At 36.3% G+C, this 25,266-nt stretch overlaps 1 protein-coding gene across 1 annotated transcript; it reads right to left on the bottom strand.

Moving 5' to 3' along the window:
* Positions 1–1,356: 1,356 nt before the first annotated feature.
* LOC110465031 (cyclic nucleotide-binding domain-containing protein 2-like) lies at positions 1,357–18,954 on the bottom strand. Its single transcript, XM_021520594.1, has 13 exons — positions 18,076–18,954; positions 15,144–15,329; positions 13,778–13,947; positions 12,611–12,770; positions 10,950–11,098; positions 10,192–10,270; positions 9,353–9,415; positions 8,626–8,770; positions 8,030–8,124; positions 7,510–7,542; positions 5,668–5,841; positions 4,893–5,053; positions 1,357–2,053 (listed from the first exon to the last, which is right to left on the bottom strand). Exons 1-13 carry the CDS (start codon positions 18,388–18,390, stop codon positions 1,705–1,707), a joined length of 2,079 nt encoding a protein of 692 aa, XP_021376269.1. The 5' UTR covers positions 18,391–18,954; the 3' UTR covers positions 1,357–1,704.
* Positions 18,955–25,266: the final 6,312 nt, after the last annotated feature.

Raw genomic sequence — 25,266 nt, 5'->3', positions numbered from 1 at the left:
CAATTATTATAACAAACCATTAGCACTGTAGGCTGGTAGCCATTACCAATATTATAGTAGTAAATGTACATTTACCCTTCACCGGTAAACTATATACAATTAGCATTACAAACCATTAGCACTGTAGGCTGGTAGCCATTACCAATATTATAGTAGTACATTTACTCGTCACCGGTATACGATTGGTAATATAAATCTAGCCAACTTTTAACATTTACTCCAAAAAAAGCAATCGCAAAAATAAATATTGCTTTGTGAATTAAGAATATAATTCAATTGGATATATGTTTCATGTATGAATATGAAATACAATAATGTGTAACAGGAAAGAGAACAGTGTGCTTCCGGATATTCCCTCTAGCTCGAAGCTAAAAGGCGACCTTTATCCTATGCACAATTAAAACCTGCCATGTATGTATATGTTTATATACTATATAATTTAATAATGTTACATTTTTTATTTAAAGTTGTGCAAAAATCCTGAAATGATATAGAGATACATTTTAACAAATAAATGATATCTTTTCATGAAGAAAAGTTGTGTTATATCGATATCTTCACATGAAATATATAAAGCCTTCAATTGGTATTAGAAAATAAAAAATAAGTCTACCACAATACGCTGTTATTCCACTCTCAGATCATTGTATAAACACGATGACTGTTAGATAAATATGAGTTATATACCACACGTGGTATATGACCTACACGAGTTTTGATTGGTCGAGAAGATGAACTTTGACCGGGACGACTTTTTCCACGCGCTTTTTGTCACAATTTGTTTTGTTACGTCGTCTGCTGTCAACATTCGACAAATGTTGGTGACTTTGTGAGGTTATGAGGAAAAGGGGGTTATTAAGGCAATATTTAAAGAGATGATACTTAAAGATTTGATCGCTAGTTTCAGGCAATATTGCTGCAGACGCTCAATATCGTTTCGACGTCACACCGTCTCGTGTCCAGGTCATAAAACCAAAACAAGATCTGTCACAGTGTCGGAAAATATTTCGTTCTCCCAACGTCCCGTTATCGCTATTTGGACCGTCTGACTATGGCTGAACTGTCACTATAAACGTCAACCATTGAGCCGTCACGAAGAAACGTAGGCCTATGGTTTTGGACATTAACAGCGATAAGTTCGTCTTCGTCACTTGGCGGGAGGCAGACTTCGTACGATATGCTTACGCGCATATAGTCCGTTGTTGATTTATATAAATTAATGCAATACTGCTACTCCTAATATTTAAAGTCGTTCATCTATTATATTTTATCATGAAGTCGTTGCCGAAGCATTAATTTTGACAATTATTAGATTTGTAAAACAAAAAGGCCATTTTTGAATATTAATGAGTGACGTTGTGTAACCTCTATATATCTATTTCTAAAGATGCTATTATGCTACTTATATATGTATCTAATTTTGGATTGATACCTGAATATAAATTAAAATACCACTGTATGTTAAGACACTGTAAATTATTAGTTAGTAAACATAGCTGCTTCCAAAACAAATATGTATAACTTACATTCGATAGTTGCTGCTTCGACCTCGAACAAGGATACTCCCAATCTCGCGAATTGCATCGGGCGTTATTTTAAATGTCAATAATTCACCTAATCATGCATGCATTAGATGAAATGTTTATGCTATAAACGAAAGTATTGATATGTTTGAGGTGAAATAGAAAGATACTTAAAAGACGACTAGATTGCTGAGGCCTTCGCCTTTATGTTTAGTGTGTGAGGGTGCACAAAATTGGCCTGTGGAACGATATCGCCGTAATTATTTGTTTCGTCATCACTCTCATCATCAGCATCATCATCTGTCTTCATCACCTCGGAAATTACCTTGTTTCTATGTAACGTTGATAAGAGATTCTCGTTCTGTTCATTTCTTTGTTTGATGATGTTTATTTGGTCTTTGGATATGTTCGAGAATCGACCATTTTTCTTTAGATGCGGTCCTACGATTTCTGCCACAACATCAGACTTGTAGTTATCCCACATCGTCTTTTCTTGATAGGATCTTAGGATCATTTCCTCGCTGGGATGTCTAGTGAACACAGAAAACAATTATATAATCACATGACTGAAACTACATCACTTTCATTACGAAAATATCAGGTATCCCGTTTCCTTTGATTATAATCAAACAATCATTTTTGTGCGTGTATGTGTGTGGTGAAATATTGAATAGTTTTTTTTAATTGAACTAATAATTAGAGAGCAACGTCATCAGGCTTCATGCTAAAATCAAAACACGGCAATTTAGAAAAACAAGTGTCACATCAGAAAAATGAAAACGACGTTCTACTGTGCCTTGTTAAAGGGACATCACGTGGAAAGGCGTTTTCTTTTTTTAATGAATGTATGTATTGTATGTACTTCCACTAATGTTACTTCGCTATCCCCATATTCATAGTCCGTTCCAAATGTCCAGTTTGACCACTTGAATTGTTCGGGAAAGCCCTGCTAAAAATAGCGCCGATAACGTCACCTGACTAGGCAGTAAACACAAGTGGTGCGAGCGAGATGAAACGTTTCCAAAGGGGCACCCAGAGAGGGGCCGTTAGGCAACTGCAACGTCTTACCGCACTATGAAACCAAGTTATATGATTTCTAAGTCCGTATTCAAACTTATTGAACAGTAATTATTCATCATTGAAGTTAATTGCACACTTGCCAATATTCAGAATTTAAATTTATTTAGCTTTAAACATAAATTTGTTGCCAATAAAATTTAACAAGGGATGGGGCACACGTTTTTACAATTTATCACAGCCTTCTCTCGTCATACATTTGCAATTTAATGTCAACAATGATAATAGGCATAAACATAAAGTAGATATATTTAAATATATATTGAATTTAGTACCGGAATGTGGCCGGTACATATGTTACGGGGCTAAACACATTCCCTACACCAAGGGACATCACAACAGTTATCCCTTGGAGGGCCTCATGGAAAAATCAAACTAACCAGTCAATTATCCCTTCCTTTCGCATAAATCACTGTATAATTATAGAAACACAAAGTAAACTCTCTCCAATACATGCCCATTAACATATTAAACTAAGTTCATCTGTGTTTAAACACAGAAAAAGATACTAGCGAGCTTAATAGTTTTAGATATTTATTCATAACATAAACAGCGCTAGCATTTCTGTCGATTCCATTTCAGCTTAACCGGCTATCCGGAAGAATACATGCACCGTACTAACTGCTACGGCAGTTATTTTCTCCTTTGAATACTGCCCACCTGCAATAATGATTCCGTAACGTACTCCTTGCGCTATCTTTTGACCATTTGGCAACTTTTCGTTTCGTAGCTGACACGGTACAACACTTTTCTTTCGCTTACTTCACACGGCCAGTCATTTTGTTTACAAAGAAATGGTGTGCTATGCGCATGTGCTAGTAGAGGGAAATCCCTGAACAAAACGTTGGTCAGACAGGTAGAAATACCGATGATTTTCTTAGATTTAATCATTTTTATGAATCTATTTCAGCCAAATCCGACCGTTATTTTCCATAAGGAGTCTCACTTGATATGTTTATGTAGTATTTGAAAAAAAGACAAAAAATAAAGTTACTTCACCGTGATGCCCCTTTAAAGCATAAAAAACAAACCTTTCATGTCACAATCCAAGATGGTGGCCTGTCGGCCATTTTTCATATCCGATCAGTCTTTAAGGATATATACTCTTTTCTGATGAAAAACACACTTACTACTCAACTACATAATTTGTTAAAAAATTATATATCAGGTACAAATAAATCGTCTTCTTGATATCGAATAATACGTCTGAAATATTTTAACTGACATATTAATCTTTATTAATTACGAATAGATTATAATCACTTGGTACAAGTGTCAGTTATTTTACACAGGTACGGTCGTCTCGCCATCCAGACAGTGATTAGAAAACAGTATGCCCATTAACGGCAATATATAAAACGCCAAATAATACAGCCAGTTGTTAGAAAAATAGTTTCAAACAGAAACAAATAAGACAGGAGAAATTGATTCACTTAACCTAATTGGCTTTTGAAGAAATGGTTATACATAGCCCTTATGTGTTTTGTAGTGTTGAGATTTTAATAACAAAGTTTTCCTTTAGTTTTAACTGGTGCATTTCAAAAAGGTATGCATATCATTGCACCATTCATATCTTCAACATTAGATAGGAAAAACACACAAAAAGTAGGGAATTTCATTTCTTAAGTTAATATGCATCTTCAATTTGAATATATATATATAATTTAAATACCCTTCTAATCACAAGGTCAATGAATACAATTTATTTCTATTTATTATGCATATTGCATTGAATACAATTAAAGTTACGATTGAAATGTAGTTATTAAACATCACATGTAAAAGAAATGTATTTAATAATTCTATGTAGCAAGAAATAGCCTCCCTAGCAACACTTTAAATTGCAATATAGATGTATTCAACGCATAATACATTAAGCTTTATTTAAGTATACATGCGTTGCATTTAATTCTAGATATTTAATAAACTGCACATAACAAGATCTAAGTGTGTAAAATACGCTTTGCATATGAAAATCGAATTATCACATTGCACATAAAACGCACTCTTTATCACTACAACTATATATAGGTGATCAGTAATCTCACACTATTATATTTGATACATTTTAATAATAGAGTCTTAATATATGAAACAGCGATGTTTTCAGAAAAGGGTAGTACTGCTATATAGCTATTACTTCAGCAAAGGAAACAGCAAATTCGCATTCCAAATGAACCGAAGAGCAGGGCGTCCGGAGCAATGGTACAATTTAACTAGGTTTCGGAGCTTGCCATGCCAGTAGTACAATAGAACTAAATAACGGGGCAATCAATTCCAAATGGTTTTTACCTATCTTTCTTTGCAAGTCGTTTGGCATGTAGCAGAGCATCATGACTTGTCGTGTTGAAGAAATTCTTCCGTTTTATCCTCAACATCCGGGTACCTAGGCTAACAAGTATCAGAGTACTGTTAGGCGGACGTCTTGACGGATACATAATACAAAACAGGTCCTGTAAAATCAATCAATTAATATCAATTGGTTTTCTCGTAACCAAACACTTCATGTTATACATTACATGCATATGACATATTCACCCTGTTATACAAGATGATTTGTTCGTATTAGGGGATATTATGAAATATTGCAATGTACAAAAGTGATTTATCAATGGGTATTTCGATACAACATGAAGATGATTATTTGATAATTATACAGTAATGTTTAAATGGTCAATCAGCACAATAACATCATCATCAAAACAGTGAACGTTAGTCAGCTGTTAATGTAAAGATTGATCGCACCTAATCTCTTTGGTTTCGATGAATTGTTTCAATCTAAACATTTACAAAAAGTCGTCATTGTATGACCAACAAGTAGCTGCACTTCCTTGAAATAAACAGCATCCTGTTATCTTCACTTTTAGAAGTTTTCAATAAGTAACAATGTTTACAGCTTAGCTGGGAAAAAACAAAACAATGGAACAACTAATATTGCGAGAGGTTGCAATATTTGCATGTTAAACGACAACAATAACAAACAAAAAAAACGAAAACAGATACCGAATCTACGGCTATGTTTGATTAATTCACTATCAACGTGTTAAATACACTATATGATCCTTACAAATATGTCTTTGCTATGTAAGCAGCCGATATCCAAATAAACGTAGTCTTTTCCGTCTGGACTTTTCTTATTTTGTGCCATCAGTGATGTCAGAGTTGTCGGTCCTTTTTTTGACACCACTTCCTTTTTCTTTGTGACAACTTCTTTGTCTTTGCTCTTCATTAACCGGCGACGCTGTGAAGACGTAACATTTTTCCTTATATCTATTTCATTATGTGTATAATTATCTATTAATTGTTTTTCTTTCTGCAAAAATGATTAAATCAATGTGTTCTCATATACATATGTGAACGATTTTATTTTCTATGATGCAAGAGGTGCAATTATGAATAATGCGACCATTTTCTATTTTGTAACCTTTTCCAAACACAATCTTTACAATAACAAAGCATATAAGTAAAAACTACGTATTGGTGTGAGATTATGAAATGTGACATATTTTACTTTTTCCTTGTTTCTTTCCGCACGAAAAACATGAACAAAGTATAAAGACGGTATATATCACATCAATATGAGTGAAAAATAAACCATTCAAAATTATCAGTTAACAAAGTATCTCTGAACCTCTACAAAAAGAGTGCCAATTTGCTTTTGTTACTCTTAAAAAGAACATTGATGAACCTCTAGCTAGCACTGATACGTGTTTTATGACCATGTCTTCAATTCCAAGAGATTAATATTCCGTCTTTGCATATTGCAGAGTTATCTTCTCTTGAGAGCAGGTATTGATTGTTACGTCATTGGTTTGTGTGAGAAAATTACGTCGTTTACTCAAAAATTGATGACGTTACTCTCACAAACAAATGACGTAACAACCAATACCTGCTATCAAGAGAAGATAACTCTGCAATATGCAAAGACGGAATAGGATATACAAGGTGCATGTATATAACTTGTATCATCCCTCTGTGTTGTCCTTCGCGGACTCATCGATGATGCCAAGGGTAAAAAACCGAAAAGCAAATCGGTCTAAACTACTGTTCAAACAGAAAAGGAAGTGCGTAAAAATGCCTTACACAAATTGGAATATAGCAGTGGACTTATTATTTTCAAATTGATAATGAGTAGAGTGTATATATTATGAACTGTGCAGGTACATGTATGATTATTTGCGTGTGACATGAGGCTGGTGGGAAGGAATACATGTAAAAACAATTAGGAGTGAAATTATTTCTAACTGAGTGTTTACACCACTTAAAACAGTACACGTGTGCGTTCATTCACGCTAAGGATATAACAACATAACAAATTGAAGGTTAGATTGTTTAAGGTCGGGATCAAGGTGAGGACTGCTGCACAGTCTGATGAGCTACACATATGTTCATATGGATAATACCATTTACTATCGTTAGGTATATTTGGAATACCTATTGACTAAACAAGAGTCAGACTGATTAACACTGATAGAACATATGGTTGTTCTTTGTGCATCTTTTCTAAACACATTGGAATTGATAACCAAATCGTACAGGATAACAGAGAAACAAAATGTTACCAGTGTGTCGAGTAGCGTGCTCAAAAATAATGCAGCCTTGTTGTAAAGTGTGACATCTTTATAAAGCTGCACGATTGATAACGCGATTCTATTCCTGTACATATCCGTAGCGGCAAATTGTTAAATAAAATGATACCCCGATGTTAATTGTACTGATTCATATTGTTGTAACTTCACAAAACTGGCCATGCTTATTATGATGATAATAATAATAATAATAGACATTCTTTATTGAGGATAAATACATGTTTAGCTTTGGATTAATCTTACACGTGGTCCTCAAACCATTATGCATAAAAAAACATAAGACAAAGAGAGACGGTTCTAGCCGAGTCTGGTTACAATACCTGTTCCAGCAGAGTGCTAATGTAGTCCTTTGTCTGGTTGGTAAAAGAAGCATTTCACCATTAAAGAAATAATTTTATAAGTATAAAATCTTATTGATTACTCTATTTTTTCACTTTTAACAATAAGAATGAGACATGTTGTGTTATTTAGATATTGCATTTAAAGCACTTCTTTTAGAGCACACACAAATAAATAGGTTTGAGAAAAAATGGTTTCATTCATTTGATTTGCATTGTGTAAAGCATAACATGATTGTCTCTTTCAATGCTTTGCCCATCGGCCCATTGGCATTTTTCACTAATATTCGGGTACTGAATTCTTACGGATTATTTTCACCACATAGTACATACGATATTTTAAGTCTCGTTTTAAATTCGCTCTCTCGTTCAGTGGCAACAAATGAAACAGGAAGCAAACTTCCGTTTTATATTTATTGATTTAGACTTATTAATAAATGCAAAATGCTTTTAAAACATTTTGCTTAATAGATAATGCAACAAGTACGATAAATCTAGGTACCCTTCCGTCTTGGCGGTACTCCAATGACATCGAATCCAGCATTCTTTCCTTTCCAAGTTCGTCGTCCAAATCTTCTGATTCTGCCTCCTGTTTGTCTGAAATCACACAACACAAACTAGTCATCATATGGAGCTTAGTCTGAATAGTTTATGTCTTAAGCATGGTTCAAACAAACGATACGAGATTTGTTTAGAACACATGCGTCCTACATCGCTCAGAATACGCTTACCGATCACAACCATCTGATCTGAATCCGTCATGAAGTCCATTTTCAATAAAAATACGTTGCGTATTATTTTATGCACAAAAAAACCCCGAATTTTATGATAGTTTAATAGCACTGAATTTTGTAGCTAGAGATTTGATAACATTATGTTTCCTGGACGCTAACCTGCTTACGTTCGACATATGGTGAGTACCAGGTTTTAAACAGCATACCCTGATTACGAAATGTTTCTGACACCGTATTCTCAGAACATTATGTTTTGAAATATTAAATACATATAACAAGCACATATTTGCAATGTAATAAGAATTAAAAACATTAGAACATAATCATGTGTAATCACACATACGTGACCAAAAAAATCACCTACTCTTGTCCTGTATGTTTTTGAGTTTTCCAAGGATGTCAAGCACCTCGTCAGACAACAGTGGAGTTGACGCTCGTTTCGCCTCTGACGATTTCTTATGACTTGACTGGACGTCTAATGCCACTCTCCGGATGATCTGACACTTACCCTAAATATGAAATGTTTCCGAACCGACATATATCTATTGCTATCTTGTTGACAACAGTGTCATAAATTTAGTATTGTGTATTATAATACTCTATGGTAAAACGATATCACAACAGATACTTTTTGCTTGATTGTCTCTTTAGTATAATAACAATATTCCATTTTGTGTGCAATAAATACATTTTAGAATCATGCATTATCACGCATATATCACCGTCATATTATATACATATGCATGTTTAAATGTCTACACTATTTGCAATTTATTACTAAGTATACACTGATAAACTACTAAGTATACATTCAAGCGTAAATATATATCTGAAATATGGTGTTATAAGTTTCATTATAGAGTTATCAATTTTCGGGCAATTGTCTTCATAATAAGCAGTATGGCTGAACGAATTAAAAGTATTTCAGATATATGTTTTCCTAAATTAGTTTTGAAAACCATTGCGGTATGAAAAAACCCACATATGGAATAGGTTAGTTGACTCGTCATTATTTTTTTGCATGATAAATGTACAGCTGCATAAACATGTATCTACCTGAACATGATTTTACATGTAGTTATCTCCCTTACCTCCATACAGACGTAAATCCAGTCCTCGTCAGTGTCGACCACTATCACCTTATTGGTCTTGTACTGAAGATTTAACGATCATGTCAATATAATTCTTCTTCTTTAACTTGTTGACTAAATTAATATATATCACTTTTTGATTTGACGAATATTTTTCTTTAACATAGAGATTTAAACAACATGTTTCTTTAATTTGTTGACTAAATTTACATTTTCATTTAAATCTTCATTCTCTTGAGCCAGTATTTTGAGCTGGTTGAACTACATATGTACCATACACATTGTAAAATAAATGAATTAATTAAATCAAGCAAATTAAATCAAACAAAGCTGAAGATTCAACAATAATAATATTGTTATCCTATATATTACGCATCACAATAACTAAAATAGAGCACGTTTAATACTGCAAAATAAAGTAAGTTGAAGGTGTGGTGCATCACATGACAGGTACTGCCAATTTAGTGCTAATTATGACGTCACAGTGAAATATTTGACGTCAATGTTTTAAATAATGTGACGGGACACTGATGACTATGACGTCAAGTAATATAGTAAAATTACATACCATGAACCACACCGTTAACACTCAAGGGGTGTATAAACTTGTATTCAAAGTTGTTATGAGAAATAAGACAGCAACATACAATCAGAAAGAGCACGATGAAATCCTTAAAGTCAATGTCATTACTTCCCATGGCATACACGTGTATGCAATATCTCATTTTTGACAAACAACATAAAATTGCTTATAAATATTAATTAATTTCGCAAATAAACCAGCCTGTTCATTTCTGAAGCGTCACACAGTTTACATTAACAAGCCTTAACAGACATACCTCCTGAATTTGAGCTTCTGTACAGACACGTTTGATCGTCTCTTTAGTCCATACTCGGCTGTTAAATAACGGCAAATGGCTGAAAACAAATAACACATGTTATATAGTACATGCATCAACTAATGTTGAACTATAAACATGTGGTTAGGACTAAAATGTGAGGACAAACATGCCTTTATATAATTTGGTATGAAAATCTCAAATCTCGTATTGATATTGAAGGTACATTTCTATGTATTAGTGATAGTGAGTAAAATCTCATAGGAATGTACTGAGAAATAAATAAATAAATAAAACATTGTATCCTAATGTGATATTCGGTATTTCGGATCATTGGTTCACAATAAGATTCAATACAGCGATGTTTAAATTCTTCATTTCGACGGCAAGTGTTAGACAATTATATCAAAATGACGTAATGCCCTGCGATTTAGAAAACATTTAATTCTATCTAAAGTTATTGGCACGAGAACTAATTACACGTCATTTTAAAGTCTTTTTACTTCTGATATGGTTGACCTGTTAGTAGTTGTCAAATAATGTCAGGTCAAGTTAACACAAAAGACGATTTTTTAGTTAACGTCAACATTAAAGGTAAAAAAAAAAATCAAAATAAGCGGAACTGACTAGAATAACATCCTGTCTAGTATACAGTAACATCCAAACGTGTTATACTGAATTTTTCTTATACGGATTTTGTTCAAAGAGTTACACGTGCAATACAACTAAACAAACCAGCACCAGCATACAATACAAACCAAAGAAAGCGTTCCTTTTCCTCCAGTTCCTCTTCAAAGATTTTGGGACAAACCTTTGAAAACGTGTCCTTATCCACTACCAGCATTTCACATACCTCCCGACACGTGATCGACGCTGTCCGTCTGATGTCTCGGAGGAGAGCCAACTCCTGTAGGTGGCACACCCAAACAGTTATAGTATAAGATTTTCAAATTCGTGATATCAAAGAATATTACATTAATATTTCAAATCTCTCAAAAATAATTCAGATATACTTACTTACGTATTTATAAAGTATTTATAATGCATGTATCATCGAATGTCTATAAAGTAGGACATCTAGCACCTATTTAGGAAATATTCATGAAACCGGTTCCTGTATGATAGACTGTTGTACTATTACTTTATATGCCAATGAATACTGTGCAAACAGATTTAGTTCCTGTATAAAAAAAAATGTTTCACACTGATTACTGTATCTGTCTATGTATGAAAGTTGATCTTTAATGATTAACCGTTTTGCAGTGAGTGCACCCGTCAATGATATTCATGAAGGTCAACTCTTGTACAGAAACCCTTGACAAATGAAAAGTAAGTAACAATGCTAGTTCCTGTTTGATAAACTGGTATATAATTACTGGTTTCGTCAATGCTTACTAAGCACGTGAGCTACCCACCAATTGTATGATTATCCATTTCACAGTTACTGTATTCTTAAATATTACTGAGCACGGGATCTAGCTCTTGTATTATAAAACGTTTTACAGTTGCTGTATCAGGCAGTGATTACTTAAGATAGCCAGCACCTATATAATGGTAATTTATGCATAGATACACATTTGCCTTAATACACAAGAATCTAACATATGTAGCTGTAACTGAATTTCTTCAGAAAATGTTAAACGAACAATATTTTATAGAAAGTATTTTTTTCCTTTCGTTGTAAAAAACCTTCAAAACATAATAAAACGTCAAATCGGATCGAATAAGATTAAGCACTCATCGTGGGGCATTTAATATGATTGAAAAAATATAATCTGATATTACTTATAATTAGACAATGCATAAACGACACGAAGCTTTCTATTTTTGATTGGAACGTTACGTAAAATGTGAATTATTGAGCTTATATACGTTGTTAAATACTTATCTACATATGATGATATCAATACATCATAGTATCTTGTATTTAGCTCCAAAAGGTGTGCTGAAAGAGCATAGGATTCCGCAAATGGTATACGTTACTTCTCTGAATCCCTGAAATATGTCAATGACAAATTCGAAGATTCTCTACGCAGTATCTTTACGCAGTAAATGCAATTCGGCTGGTTACATTTTGTACGTGACATTCGCGAAGATCAAATGATCACTAGGCTATGAGTTGGTTTGAGCGCTATTGGAAGCTTCAATCGACTGGTATCAGCCAAGCCATTGGTGACGATTTCATACCTGAATCAAATCAGATAGTAGCTCATTTCGAGCGAGGATGGCATATTGAAGGGATGCAGAGAAGATACGTAAATTAAGAGCGAAACACGTTGATTTGAACAATGAATATGATCATAAATGTCAGAAAATTTCACTGACGCTCTTTCAGTGATAAACATTCGCATTTCAACAAACGATGTGAGAACGGAAGCTCGATACTTTCGTATATTGAAATATATGACGTAACACTTACTCCAAAAGCATCCCCTCGAAGTAGAACGGTCTCAGTTTTCTCAAACTTTTCTCCGTCGATGTTTCTATCCTCCAGGTTCACAAATACAGACCCAGAGAAGATAAAGTAGAAATTAAATCCAACATGTCCTCGTCTTAAAATCACTCGGCCATGCTCCACACTGAAAGCAGAGCAGAACAAGTACTGCGAAGTGAATGCATCGCAGAGTGAACGGTACATGTGCAATTCGAAGAAAACAAAGACTCTCCCATGGTTATAGATGAAGGCTAAGGAAATTCCACCATAGGGATTTTTAATTCTATTGAAACCTTAGGCTTATATACAGTTTTGATACAATTTGAAAATACCAAGGGTTAAATTCCCCCATTCTACACCCCTGAGCATGACAAAAGGTATGTTTTCTCACATTATTATCACCCGAATTAGCACAGAAACCACCAAAAGCGTAACAATTTGCGCATCGCTGCATCGGAATGCTCACGATTTCATGACTTCAAGTCATTGTTGTCCTATTGTGACTTCAGATACCTGAAATATAGTGTTAGGTTATATTTTCTTACACCCTTTTCATTCTAGAGCAAATATGTAATAATTTAATCTTGCTTGTAACAAGCATTTTCATTGGCTTAACAAATTATGTTATCAGCCCATAACGTAAAAAAAATGACGTCGCCGTTTGTAACGTCGCTTTTGATTGGCTTATACAGCAGCGCAATAATTTCTAAAAGAAAAGAGTCCATCAATACAAGTTGATTTCCAAAGAGATTGTGTATAGTAGATTAAATTATAAGTATTAACTTGAATATATTTCTCCTGTTATGGAGGTATAACACAAAAAAAACGTAGTGTACTCTCATCATAAACCGCTTCGCTGTTTATTTAGAGTACACTCCGTTTTTTTTTGTGTGTTATACCTCCATAACATGAAAAATACATTCAAGTTAATCCTTAAATATTCGCATTTGAATGAGAAAAATGCTGCAGTCTACGTCATAATCGTATGAGGCAACTAATGTGATACCTCCTCAGATTTTTTATTTTTAGTAGTCACCTGTAGTATACTTCTACATTGCTGATTCCAAAACAAAAAAACAGTCACAGTCGTATGCGGATATCAGTTTTACCTTTGCAGTATAACTTAGGAATATAATATAAAAATGTACATACATGATGTAGCGAAAAGCCCTACACATAGACAGTTGAATTTTCTCTGTAAATTTGTCGAAGCTTTTAAGTCCTCTGAGTAGGGCGTGAAGTCTCCGGCAATCATCTTCCGTCCGGTCTTCTGGGTCAAGGTTTAGAATCTCCTTTGCCCAGTTTGGTACTTTAGCAAGTGTCTACATATAAACAAAGATTTACCATTTTTAAATACTTTCTTTGGTAAGCATAGATTGTACAAATATTCAAATATAAGAACACGAATACAAACATGTACCATGACATGGAATTCACTAAAATAGCACACTTAACAGTGTCATGTCACGCAAACAGAAAGTAGATATTTCAACAAAAAATGTAAATAAAACAATTGGTGCCAACACATCTGTGGGTGCAATAGGGAGCACACACGTAATTTAAAACATGTATGCAATGTATTAATAACTGATGAAAGTATGTTCCAATCATTATATTCTACCTCTGTTCATATAAGGAGTATACAATGGAAAATGTCATTTTCTCATTCTCAATCAACGAACAGATTGTAATCTATATTTGAATATTTGATGATAAGGTGATATGAATGTACATGTAGGTAGCCCTAGGGTAACATGTGTCATTCTTTCGGCGTAACAGAATACCAAAGAGTGATCAAAATCATATTTTAAAAATTAATTCCATATTTCTAGATTTGATCAAAGGACAGATGTTAACAAAGATCACTCATCGAGACCTGATGGAATTTTGGCCCAAGCCATACAAACCCATTGAAACAATCTGGGCTAGTGTCAACGAAATCACAAGTCACACTTACTAGCATTATCACAAACATCGATATTCACTTTTCACAAAAAATAACACCTTTTCTAGTCAGATCATGTTGGTAATCATAAAACTGCCATTAATCTATATCTTGATTTATCACATAATCGGCCTGTTATCCAGTGAATTCGCCTGTGTAATATTTTTTACATATGTCACTAGTGTAATATACCCTGGAGCGTTTTGCATTGGCTGTGCCAGTCAGAAATCGATTGTGATGTCATAATATGGACAATGACGTGACGTCATAAATTGTGAAAGGCGCAACAAATTGGCTGTCTCCGTTTGATTAAGCCTCTACATTTTGGCCTTAAAACCTGTCAAAATGTAAGTTTTCTGAGTTATGTGATAAAAAAAGTATTTTAAATGTGTTTTTATTTCATATGAGCTTTTATGAAACTCGTCTCGAAGTTTTAACTTTTGCTCGCCAAGGCTCGCAAAAAAAAAAAACCTCTTAAGACTCGTTTCATAAAATCTCATATGAAATGAAACCTCATTTAAAATCCTATTATGTATCCCAACAAAGTCCGTATAAGGTTGTCTGTCTACTTACCCTCTCCCGTGCGAACAGTGCCTTGTTGAAGGCCAGTGCCCGGGCCTCGTTACTATTGTACAGGGTATACCACTGCTCCTCTGCTGCTGTCCGGGGCGTCTTACGGTCACTGATGTTGATTATAATCCGTAACCATCCGACCAGAACGCGTACACAAAGGATAGCCACTCGAAAGCGGTTGATTGCCTGATGTGATAGACAAAATGTTGATATTAGTAACTACTAGTACTCCCATGGTTATTGTTGATATTGGATTTTTTTTATACATGTAAAACATTTGATATAGCGCCCTATCTAGCTAGAATAAGCCACTCTAAAGCGCTTTACAGTACATATATATACAATTGTATACAATCAGTACAATAAGCATATACATTAATCAATACATTTTTTAGGAATTCGCAGGAGCTGCCTTATCAGGCGCTACCTATTAGTCATATGCCACCTAGCTAATATCTCCCTTTGTGTAAATGCCTGCATGTGAGTTGGGGATGTATTGTGTTCTGTTTTTATTAGGACCGTGCTTCCAATTACATCATTTATAGTGTCACCTCACATGAATGCTACACCACAGATATCAAAACATCCACCCCAGACCATTGTATACTCCACCTGGGTTGTTGGAGTTGTGTGGGCAGGAGAAAAACACTTTCTTTAAAAAAAACATGCGTACGACGACTCCAGGGATCGAACCCCGCCCGCTTGTGTGGAAGGACGGAGTGTGAACCACTCGGCATAAGATCAGTTTTAATATGTTTTTTGTAGAAAGAATAGAATATTTGTTTGGTTTATTGAACTGTGACCGATATAGACCACATAAAACAATACAGCAATTTTAACTGATCTGGTTTTACATCCTGCCCGGTTCTCATTTAATTTCACAGAAAGATGCAATAATGTATTGTCATTTGGTTTTGTATAGGGACACCAGCCCAACCGGTTTCCCATTGTTACTCTGGTCAGATATGTGACGGAGGTAGCCCACTTCTAGTCAGTAGTATGACAAAGTTACACAGCCATCGTTTTAATAGTACATGCATTAGTACAATAATCTTTATTTATTTTACAACAACAATGAAAAAAATTAAAACGAACTTGTATGTGTCACTCTTGTCTACACAGATGGTAGCACGCTTGGGTTAATGTTTAAGGGAACCAGAGTACCATATTCCGTCTTTTCGTATTGCAGAGTTATCTGCTCTTGTGAGCAGGTAATGATTGTTACGTCATTTGTTTGTGAGAGTAACGTCATACATTTTTGAGAAAACGACGTAATTTTCTCACACAAACCAATAGCGTAATAAGAGCAGATAACTCTGTAATACGAAAAGACGGAATAAAACGAACGTGGTCGGACAGGTGACGGTTGTCACAAACAGCTAACGTTTCTTTTAAATTCGATACAATATCATATAACAAAAGAAAAAAAACATTTACTGACATTTTAGTGGCGACCTACCGATTCCAAATCAAAATATATATGAGCTGACATATTTTTACAAAATGTATGAATACATTATAAAAGTTCAACACGATATGATCACAAATGCCTACACACATGTCAGTGTTAACTTTTAGTGGATTAATGGAAGATAATACAACAACATACTTATATTGAGTCTCTATGGTTGCCTTGCTGAACACGTCAATATTAAAAAGTAAGATATGATAATATTTTTTTAGAATGATCACCAAGGCGTGAAAATTGTTCGGATCGATGACTTCAGAATTTTAGTATGTCCGATATGCAGTGACGTTGAAAATTCGGGGATGAACTATATATGGAATATCAAGAGATACTTGTATGTACCTACTGTAGGCAAATTGATTTTGAAATGTACATTGAGCACTAGGTTATACGATTAATGTATTCACAAATAGCATAACGAGATACCAACCTCGACCAGAGGAACCACTTACCTAATCTGAAATGATAATGTTCGTCAAGAAGAATATTTGGAAAAACTTATAATGATTAAGACGGAGAAAATAATATTACGTTAATGATAGCTAATTAAAGGTGACTATTGAAACGGGGCGACGGACAGGAACTAAACGGGGAAATAGGAGATGTCCTATATGTAATGACAGTGTACGGAACGAATTCTATCATTCATACGTTTGCAGAATCATAACTAGTCGTTTAAACACCGAATGTGGACTCTAATGGCAGTTTAAATTTCAATTCTTCAGTCAGAATATTTTTTTATATTTTTCCTTTTTTATGTCACATATATTTTTTAATTTATTTTTTCTATTCTATTTAACTATTTGACAATGCTTTGACGAACTCCTCCCGTCCCCCAACCCCGCCCCTTCCCCCACCCCTCAAAAAATATGTCGTGTCTTTCTATTCAATTTATAAGATACGTATATATTATACATGTTACGTCCTGCATAGTTTAATGTGCAGTGATTTGATAGATCTCTACACATTGCAATTATTGTTTTTAAATTGTACTTCATCATTATGTATCTACTACGTTATCACATGTTAGTACCCGTATGTAGAATTCAATTAATTATTCAATGATAGCCGATACATTTTAAGTCAAATTTGATTTGTTTTGTTAATGGTTTAGCATGTACTGTTCCCAACAACTTCAGCATATGTGGGTTGACAGTTCAATGAGATAATTTTGTTCGCCGTTCACCAATAAATATACTGTTTGGAACGTGTGCATATCACTACCATGACATTTTCAAGTAACGGAAACAGTTGCTGTGTGCCTTCTTTTAATTTTGTTAATGAGGTTTTTTAATTCTTAAGATCATGAGCAAGAAAGAGGTTTAAAAATACGAAAGCGTCGATTTGTAGATAAAAAAAAGGTAGTAGTAAGGTAACAGTTTCACGAACGGTATTCGTTCAGAAGCAAACATACATTGTAACAACTTCCTAATGATAACGCAAACCAACTTTTCAAGCGTTTACCTTGACATTTGGTTTCCTCTCCTCTTCTACATCATCTGGTAAGTTACTTTGGACACGTGACTTCTCATGATTTTCGTCGGTTTTTGCAAATCGTCGTTCAGATCGAATCGTGGACTTGAGACACTTTCTCTTTCGTTCACTAGCCCAGCAATTCTTTGTTTTCTGTTGTTGTGTTATCAAGAATGGTGTGATGGTATTTCGCGAGGAGATTCTCGAGAAGTTAGTTTGTTCCCGTGAATAGTATAAAGAAGTTGAATTCTCGCGATGAGAAATATTGGTTCTCTCCCGTCGATATCCATGGCGATCGGTTGCCATGGTTTTCTTCCCTTTGTAATTACAAGTCTTATATATCCATACTTTATCTGTCTCTTGAATACTCCCATATGCGAACAGTATTGTGTCCGTCTATATCAAACGGTCGGTACTTTCCCTTCCATTTCACTGAAGTCGACTTTAGCAATATTTTTTTTCAGTTTCTAGCCTCTTTATTACCATAATTTTGCCTATTTAGAACTTCGCAATTTGATAACTCTTTCATGATGTATCAATACGGGCTTTACATCAGAAGAGCGCGAGATTAACTCTGTGTACTTCTCCGGGCCAATCCCATTGACTCCATGTCACTGCTGTATGCATTGAATTCAGCCAATAACACCATCTCACATCACTAGTTCCTAATATGTATCTAAATCAAACATGTGTGAGTATATACATCATATCTACCCATGTGTCCCTGCACCCTATGGTGTAATAGAGAGCTTCTTAACTGAAAGAGCAAACGTACCTCAATAATACCTATTAACATAAGAAATCGTATATTACATACACATGTTTCGCTTTCTGAAATAATCTGTTCCGGTAGAGTAAGGCATCCGTGAATATATCTAATAAAAGGGAAACATTTTATCAATTGTATTGAAACGTCTCTGCGTTATTTATGAGTCGGTGGTTTTGAGTGTGATTAAAGCACCACGGGGGCACTGTTAACTAACTTAATCCCCCCATCTCTCTCACTGTCCTTTCCTTCCATTTTGTGTCAAATGGATTCGTTTCGACTCACTGCAAATATCAATGTAAATAGTCCGTTGTGACAATAATAACCTGGGAGCTCAATTAGATTTCATCACAGCCCCGAGGTGGTGAAAGACTTGGTACATGTTGATTTTTTGTTTAAATGACTTTTATCGTTTTCAAATAACATTTACTTTTAACTTTATTTGAAAATGAAATACCTACCTACACGTATGGATATATATTACATATAACCTAGGCACGCTACAATAACGCCTCGGACTTACTCTTTCCGATACAAGTCACCTAGACAATAAACATCTGCATATTAGATTTTGGAAGCCGATATGGTTATCAACCCGATGTTTTCAGCATGAACATATTAAAAAATCGTCTGCTGATGATATTTACGATGGCAGATATCGGACTGTCAAAACAGTGTTACTAGTACTACATTTTTGACAATGAAATATGTTCATATGTATTATGTCGCAAAAATTAAAAAAAAATAAAAAAAAAAATGTGTCAAAAATCTGCTACTAGCGATACGTCTTTGACACGAGATTAGTATGTACACATTTAGTGTACAAAATAACCACTACATGTAGTACTAGTAGTAGGTTTTTCTGCCACATAATGTGTACGTACAAATTTCGTTGACAAAAACGTACTACTAGTAACAATAATTGACAGTCCGATATCGGCCATCGTAGATATTTGTACCTAGATTGAATTTTAGTTATATATACACGGCTACGAATATCGCAATTATTTGTATAGTTATCACCCACTACCAAATCGATTTGTATAGTCCATATCTTAGTTTCAATGTATATAGCTATTGGTTGCGACACAGGCACTCATGAAAACCGCTATTAGTTAATCTGATCGTGTCGAATTGTTGGGTCTGTTGTTTACTGTAACTTCAAAACCCCTTTTCGAGGAGGCTGCGACGGTGTCAAGGTCAGGGCGACATTTAGTTCCCGGCTAGGCGATTTGGTACCGGATTTCCTGGGTTCGACACCATCACAAGGCATGAGTCAAAAGTTGTCTGTCTCCGTCAGTTTTCTGTATATATATACATATAAATTAAGAGGATGTATCAGGGCAATTAGCAATTGAATATCGAAATTGAGTCCGAATATTAGCGTGTACAGAAAGACTTTTATATGATTCATAAAACAGAAAAAAATCCTTTGCGATTCTGATCGATTTCAGTCGTCTTATTGTTTTTCGTTGATCTGTATTGAGCGTAATGATCGATGCATTAATTAATACAAGGATAACATCTCGCGTTTTCAAAGTTGTAAAGTACAAATAAAACTTCTTGTTTTTCATGTAAATTACATCGTTGTTACATTTTTTAAGAAAAAAAACACTCGCCTTTTTAACATCTAATATAAAATGTAATTAACGTTTTAGAACTAATACGTGTATTTTTAAGAATTAAGTATTGTGATGATAACAGTCTAATGAAAAAAGTGCATCTAAGGTCCGAAAGTCTAAAAAAATCTTGGGATTCTAGACTTTGGAAAATAATTGACGTGCCTACGTGCCTACGTGCCTACGTGCAGGCATATATGTCTATGTGCGTAGGTGTGCATGTATGCGTGTGTGTGTGTGTGTGTTTGTATGTGTGTGTGTGTGTGTGTGTGTGTGTGTGTGAGTGAGCGTGTGTGTGTGTGTGTGTGTGTGTGTGTGTGTGTGTGTGTGAGCGTGTGTGTGTGTATGTGTGTGTATGTATTATGTATGTATGTATGCATGTATGTATGTATGTATATATGTTATGTATGTTATTTATGTATGTTATATATGTATGTTAAGTATGCCTTCATGTATACATGTATGTATGTATGTATGTATGTATGTATGTATGTATGTATGTATGTATGTATGTATGTATGTATGTATGTATGTATGTTAATGTAATATATGTATGAAAATTATGAGTGCATGCATGCATGTTTGTGTTTATGTACACATGTAACTGTACTACTATGTATTACGATAAAATGTTACATGTTTTTGTTTATGGAAAAAAAACAATGAAAAAAATGGTATTGTGATGATAACAGTCTTAGAAAAAGTGCATCTAACTTTTAGAAAGTCTAAAAAAAAATCTTGGGATTCTAGACTTTGGAAAATAATTGATGACAAATGTAAACTCAACACCTTCTATTAAACACAAGATAAGACGAGTGGAAGAACAACTCATTATTTCAGATGCTGAGGAATGGTACGATTATATAGAGAATGGTTGTAATCTAAATGCTAACAAGTTGATAACTTACAGAACTTCTTTCTCAGAGGTTATTCCACATTCATATATAAAGCTCGTTAGACAAAAGAGCAGACGTATAACTACTTTTAAAATTTCGATGTGATTCTCTGCCTCTTTCAGTGGAAACTGACAGATACGCCGTACCTGTGATTCCACTAGAGGAACGCTTGTGTAAGATATGTACAAGGGTAAGTAAGTGTATAGAGGATGAACTACACTTTTCAATTGAATGCAATGTATACAATGATATCAGATCATCCTTATGTAATGTAGCAAATAACATATAAAATATTTATCAAGTCTTAATAAAACAGACAATTATTTATAATGTCTTCCAATGAAATACAGATTCCACTTGTAAACCACATGTATAATGTGTACAGAAGTCGTACCAGTCTATGCGATTCACCATAATTTCCAACAGTGTCCTGTAAGCCATTTTCGGCTGAATACAATTACATTTTCTATTTTATGCATTTGTTAACTATAATACCAGGGGTCATTCAGAAACTTTTTATTTGAAATAATTTTCCATCTCATCTTTTATTTTATTTTCTTTACTTATATTTTTATTTTAATTATAATTAGCAACTAAAAAGTGTAAATTTAGCAGACCTCGCTCATAGGGGGCTCCACAACCCTTGGGAAACTAAATTTCACTCCAAGGTAAAACTAGAAAATTATATCTATATTATTTTTAGGTATTTATTAATTTTATTTATCAATATTGTTGTTATTTTTTTTGAAGACATCATGTTTTAATGCAGTAAATGTAAAAGAAACCTTTTATTTATTATAGAATATAATATGTAAGTACAAAATCCAGAGAGCGTGTTAGGTACATGCTCTCTGGATTTAAACCTGTGATTGTGTGCATAATGTATTTAAAATATTACGTATTATAACTGTGCTTAACAAAATTATCATATTAAGTCTATTTATTTTTACATTAAGATGATTGCTCCCTGCTATTTTTTTGTATGTTTTCATGCTGTCTAACTATATACGTGTACGATTTAATTCGGATATATGACACTATTATATAAACAAAATTGAAAAATGACAGTATAAATATAAGTATAAAATTAACAATTATGAAACAAGTTTTTGCAACTTATTTCTATTTCAAAATACGTTACCACAGTCATTATAATGCATATTCCAACCTTACTTGGCTCTTAACATACGTAAATAAAGAATGTTTCCCCCCATGGGAAACCCCTGGAAAAAACCCAACAATCAGACGGCAGTATTCACGCACGTGATCAGACACGAAGCCATGCTTCCCACTTCATAATTCCTTCAGCCTTCCGTGTTTACGGACGTGTTTTGGTTTCTTCTACGGGGTTCCAACTGCTACTGGCGTTGTTTGTACCGATATATATTGTATCCTTTAATACTATATTACTTTATTTTGTTTTAATTTAGTGTTTGCTTTATTTTGCGCTGTTTTGCGACCAGGCTCCGGCCACGTGTTCGCGTATAACGGTTTGTTTACTTTGAGATGGAGACTCCTCCTTCTCAAAGGCGCTGTCCTGGGGGTCATTTATTTGAGGCTTTCGACCCCCACTCTTACTGTCCTAGCTGTCGGTCTTGCTCTTTGAAGCAGCCGTGTGACATTTGCCGTGCCTGGCAGCCGACTCCTGCCGGTGGTTCTCCCCGCCCGCGAGGGCGTGCAGGTAAGTCGGGTAGGAGGGGTAGGGGTGGGGCGAGGGCTAAGACTAGGCTTAACCCCTTGGAGAACACCAGCGGAATTTCGACAATGGATAGAGCTTCGTCCCTCGCTCAGGTCAACGCTTTATTAAAGCAGAAGGTGAGCAAGGCTCGCAAGCCTTTTTCCTCTCGGCTTTACAGGTCGTGGTTGCTGATATCGCAGATTTAGCTGCAGATACGTACCGCATCCACGACCCAGTATTGGCCCCTAATTCCGTTTCCCTTGAGAGGGATCTGGAGAAGTGGCCGGGACGCTGTGTTGACCAGGTTTTGATGGGGCCTAGGGAGCACTCTAAGTTGGAGCGTCTCCTTAGGCTGGCTCTCCATGTCCTGTCCTACGCAGACTGGTTTACTTCTGCGTTGCTGGCTGCGAGCTGCAAGTCGGTGGAGCAGCTCCCCAGCAAGGCTGGCCTGATGGAGCGCCTCAGCCAGGCAATTTACAAGGCACATCTTGATGTGATGGCCTTACTGTCGGCTGCCATGTCACACCTTGTTGTTGCCCGCCGGTTGTCGGTCCTTTCTGGACTGCCAGTCGGCGATTCCTATCGGGCTACCGTTTTGGAGGATTTGTTTGGCGGGGTCCTTCCCTCAGTGCAATCTGAGATGCGGTTGGACCCGTTTGCATCTGAGGATGCACGCCACAATTCGGCAGCCAATGGCGCTAGCAGGAAGAACAGGCTTCTGGCTCCTCCAGGCGTAGGAGGAAGAGGGCAAAGACGGCTGTTTTTCAGCAGCAGGCTGCCCCTCCGACTTCCGCTTCGGCAGAACGTCGGAAATCGTCCTTCCGCGGTAGGGGTCGAGGCAAAGCCAAATTTTCCAGAGGTAGAAAGGGTTCCTGACTCTTCCTTGCATTGCTAACTCCTTGTCCACTGTCTGTCGCCGCTCCCACGCCCTTGGACGCGGGAGGCTCCGCCGATGTGGTTTGGGACGGGCTAGATTGGCCCCTTCCGGACTTGCCAGTAGGCGGTCGGCTGTCCCATTTCGTTCCTCAGTGGAAAGAAATCACATCAGACATTTGGGCCCTAGGGGTTGTGTCCAAGGGTCTCTGCATCCCGCTCCTTCGGGATCCACCTCTGGCGCGAGAGCCTATCTTTTTCCCTTCTCCTTCCGATCCGGGAAAGGGGAGGCTCTCAGGTCGGAGGTTCATGCCATGACCGCGAAGTGCGCGATCGAGGAACTTTCACCGGACCGGTGGTCTCCAGGGTTTTACTCCCGGGTCTTCCTCGTGAAGAAGAAGTCCGGTGCCTGGGGGCCTATTATCGACCTCAGTACGTTCAACACGTACGTCGATTCCCCGCACTTCCAGATGGAAACGCCACGACGCATCATTGCGTCAGTGCGTCCAGGGATGTGGGCTACGTCCATCGATCTGAACGATGCTTACTTTCACATCCCGGTCAGAAGGTCGGCCAGGATGTTCCTCGGGTTCACATTCGAGCAGAAGGTTTACCAGTTTCGTGCTATGCCCTTCGGCCTCACTACGGCCCCCTTGGTTTTCACCAAGTTGTTGCAGGTAGTATTGAGGCACCTCCACAGTCTCGGGGTAGATGCACACATCTACTTCGACGACTCCCTGTTGCTCCAAGTGGATCCAGTTATCCTGTTCCGGAGCACGAGGTCGGTTCTGGGCGTTCTGTGCCGCCTAGGGTTCGTCCCTTCCAGGGAGAGGTCGGAGGTTATCCCCTCCCAAGATTTTTTTTCCTCGGTTATCGGTTCAGAACCGATCTGGGGTTTGTCCTTTCACCAGCGTCCAAGTTCGAGAAGGCCTCTCTGTTGGTCTCCGTTCAGGTCGGTGTGGAGCGAATTCAGGTTCGATAGTTCCTTCGGTTCCTCGGTTACCTGAATTCACTGGCGGATGTGGTTCCCTTGGGTCGGCTTCACATCCGTCCGCTTCAGCTGTTCCTTCTGTCAGTTTGGTCTCCGGTGTCTCGGCAGTGGAATGTGTACATTCCTCTGCCGGAGTCGGTGAAGGAATCAGCTCGTTGGTGGACTCTCGAGAGCAATGTCCCGGCAGGAGTACCTCTGGTTCGGGCATCTCCTGCTATGACCCTTTACACCGACGCGTCCATGACCGGTTGGGGTGCATACCTTTCCGGTCAGACGTCGGCGGGGGTGTGTTCGGGGGAATAGCTTTCAGAACACATCAATGTTCTGGAAATGCGTGCTGTTCTGTCAGCCCTTCGGGG

The sequence above is a fragment of the Mizuhopecten yessoensis genome, unplaced genomic scaffold, assembly GCF_002113885.1.
Source record: "Mizuhopecten yessoensis strain PY_sf001 unplaced genomic scaffold, ASM211388v2 scaffold11047, whole genome shotgun sequence".
NCBI classification, from domain to species: Eukaryota; Metazoa; Mollusca; class Bivalvia; order Pectinida; family Pectinidae; genus Mizuhopecten; species Mizuhopecten yessoensis.
Note: the sequence above shows the minus strand (reverse complement) of the source record. Positions and strands in the feature narration are given on the sequence as shown.

Excerpts from the sequence above, each read along its gene's own strand:
- LOC110465031 (XM_021520594.1), bottom strand. The coding sequence starts at position 18,390 with ATGGCAACCGATCGCCATGGATATCGACGGGAGAGAACCAATATTTCT. Across the intron at positions 9,416-10,191 it reads CAGAAGCTCAAATTCAGGAG|TACAAGACCAATAAGGTGAT; the intron begins GTATGTCTGTTA and ends TTAAATCTTCAG. Across the intron at positions 2,054-4,892 it reads CGACTTGCAAAGAAAGATAG|ACATCCCAGCGAGGAAATGA; the intron begins GTAAAAACCATT and ends TGTGTTCACTAG.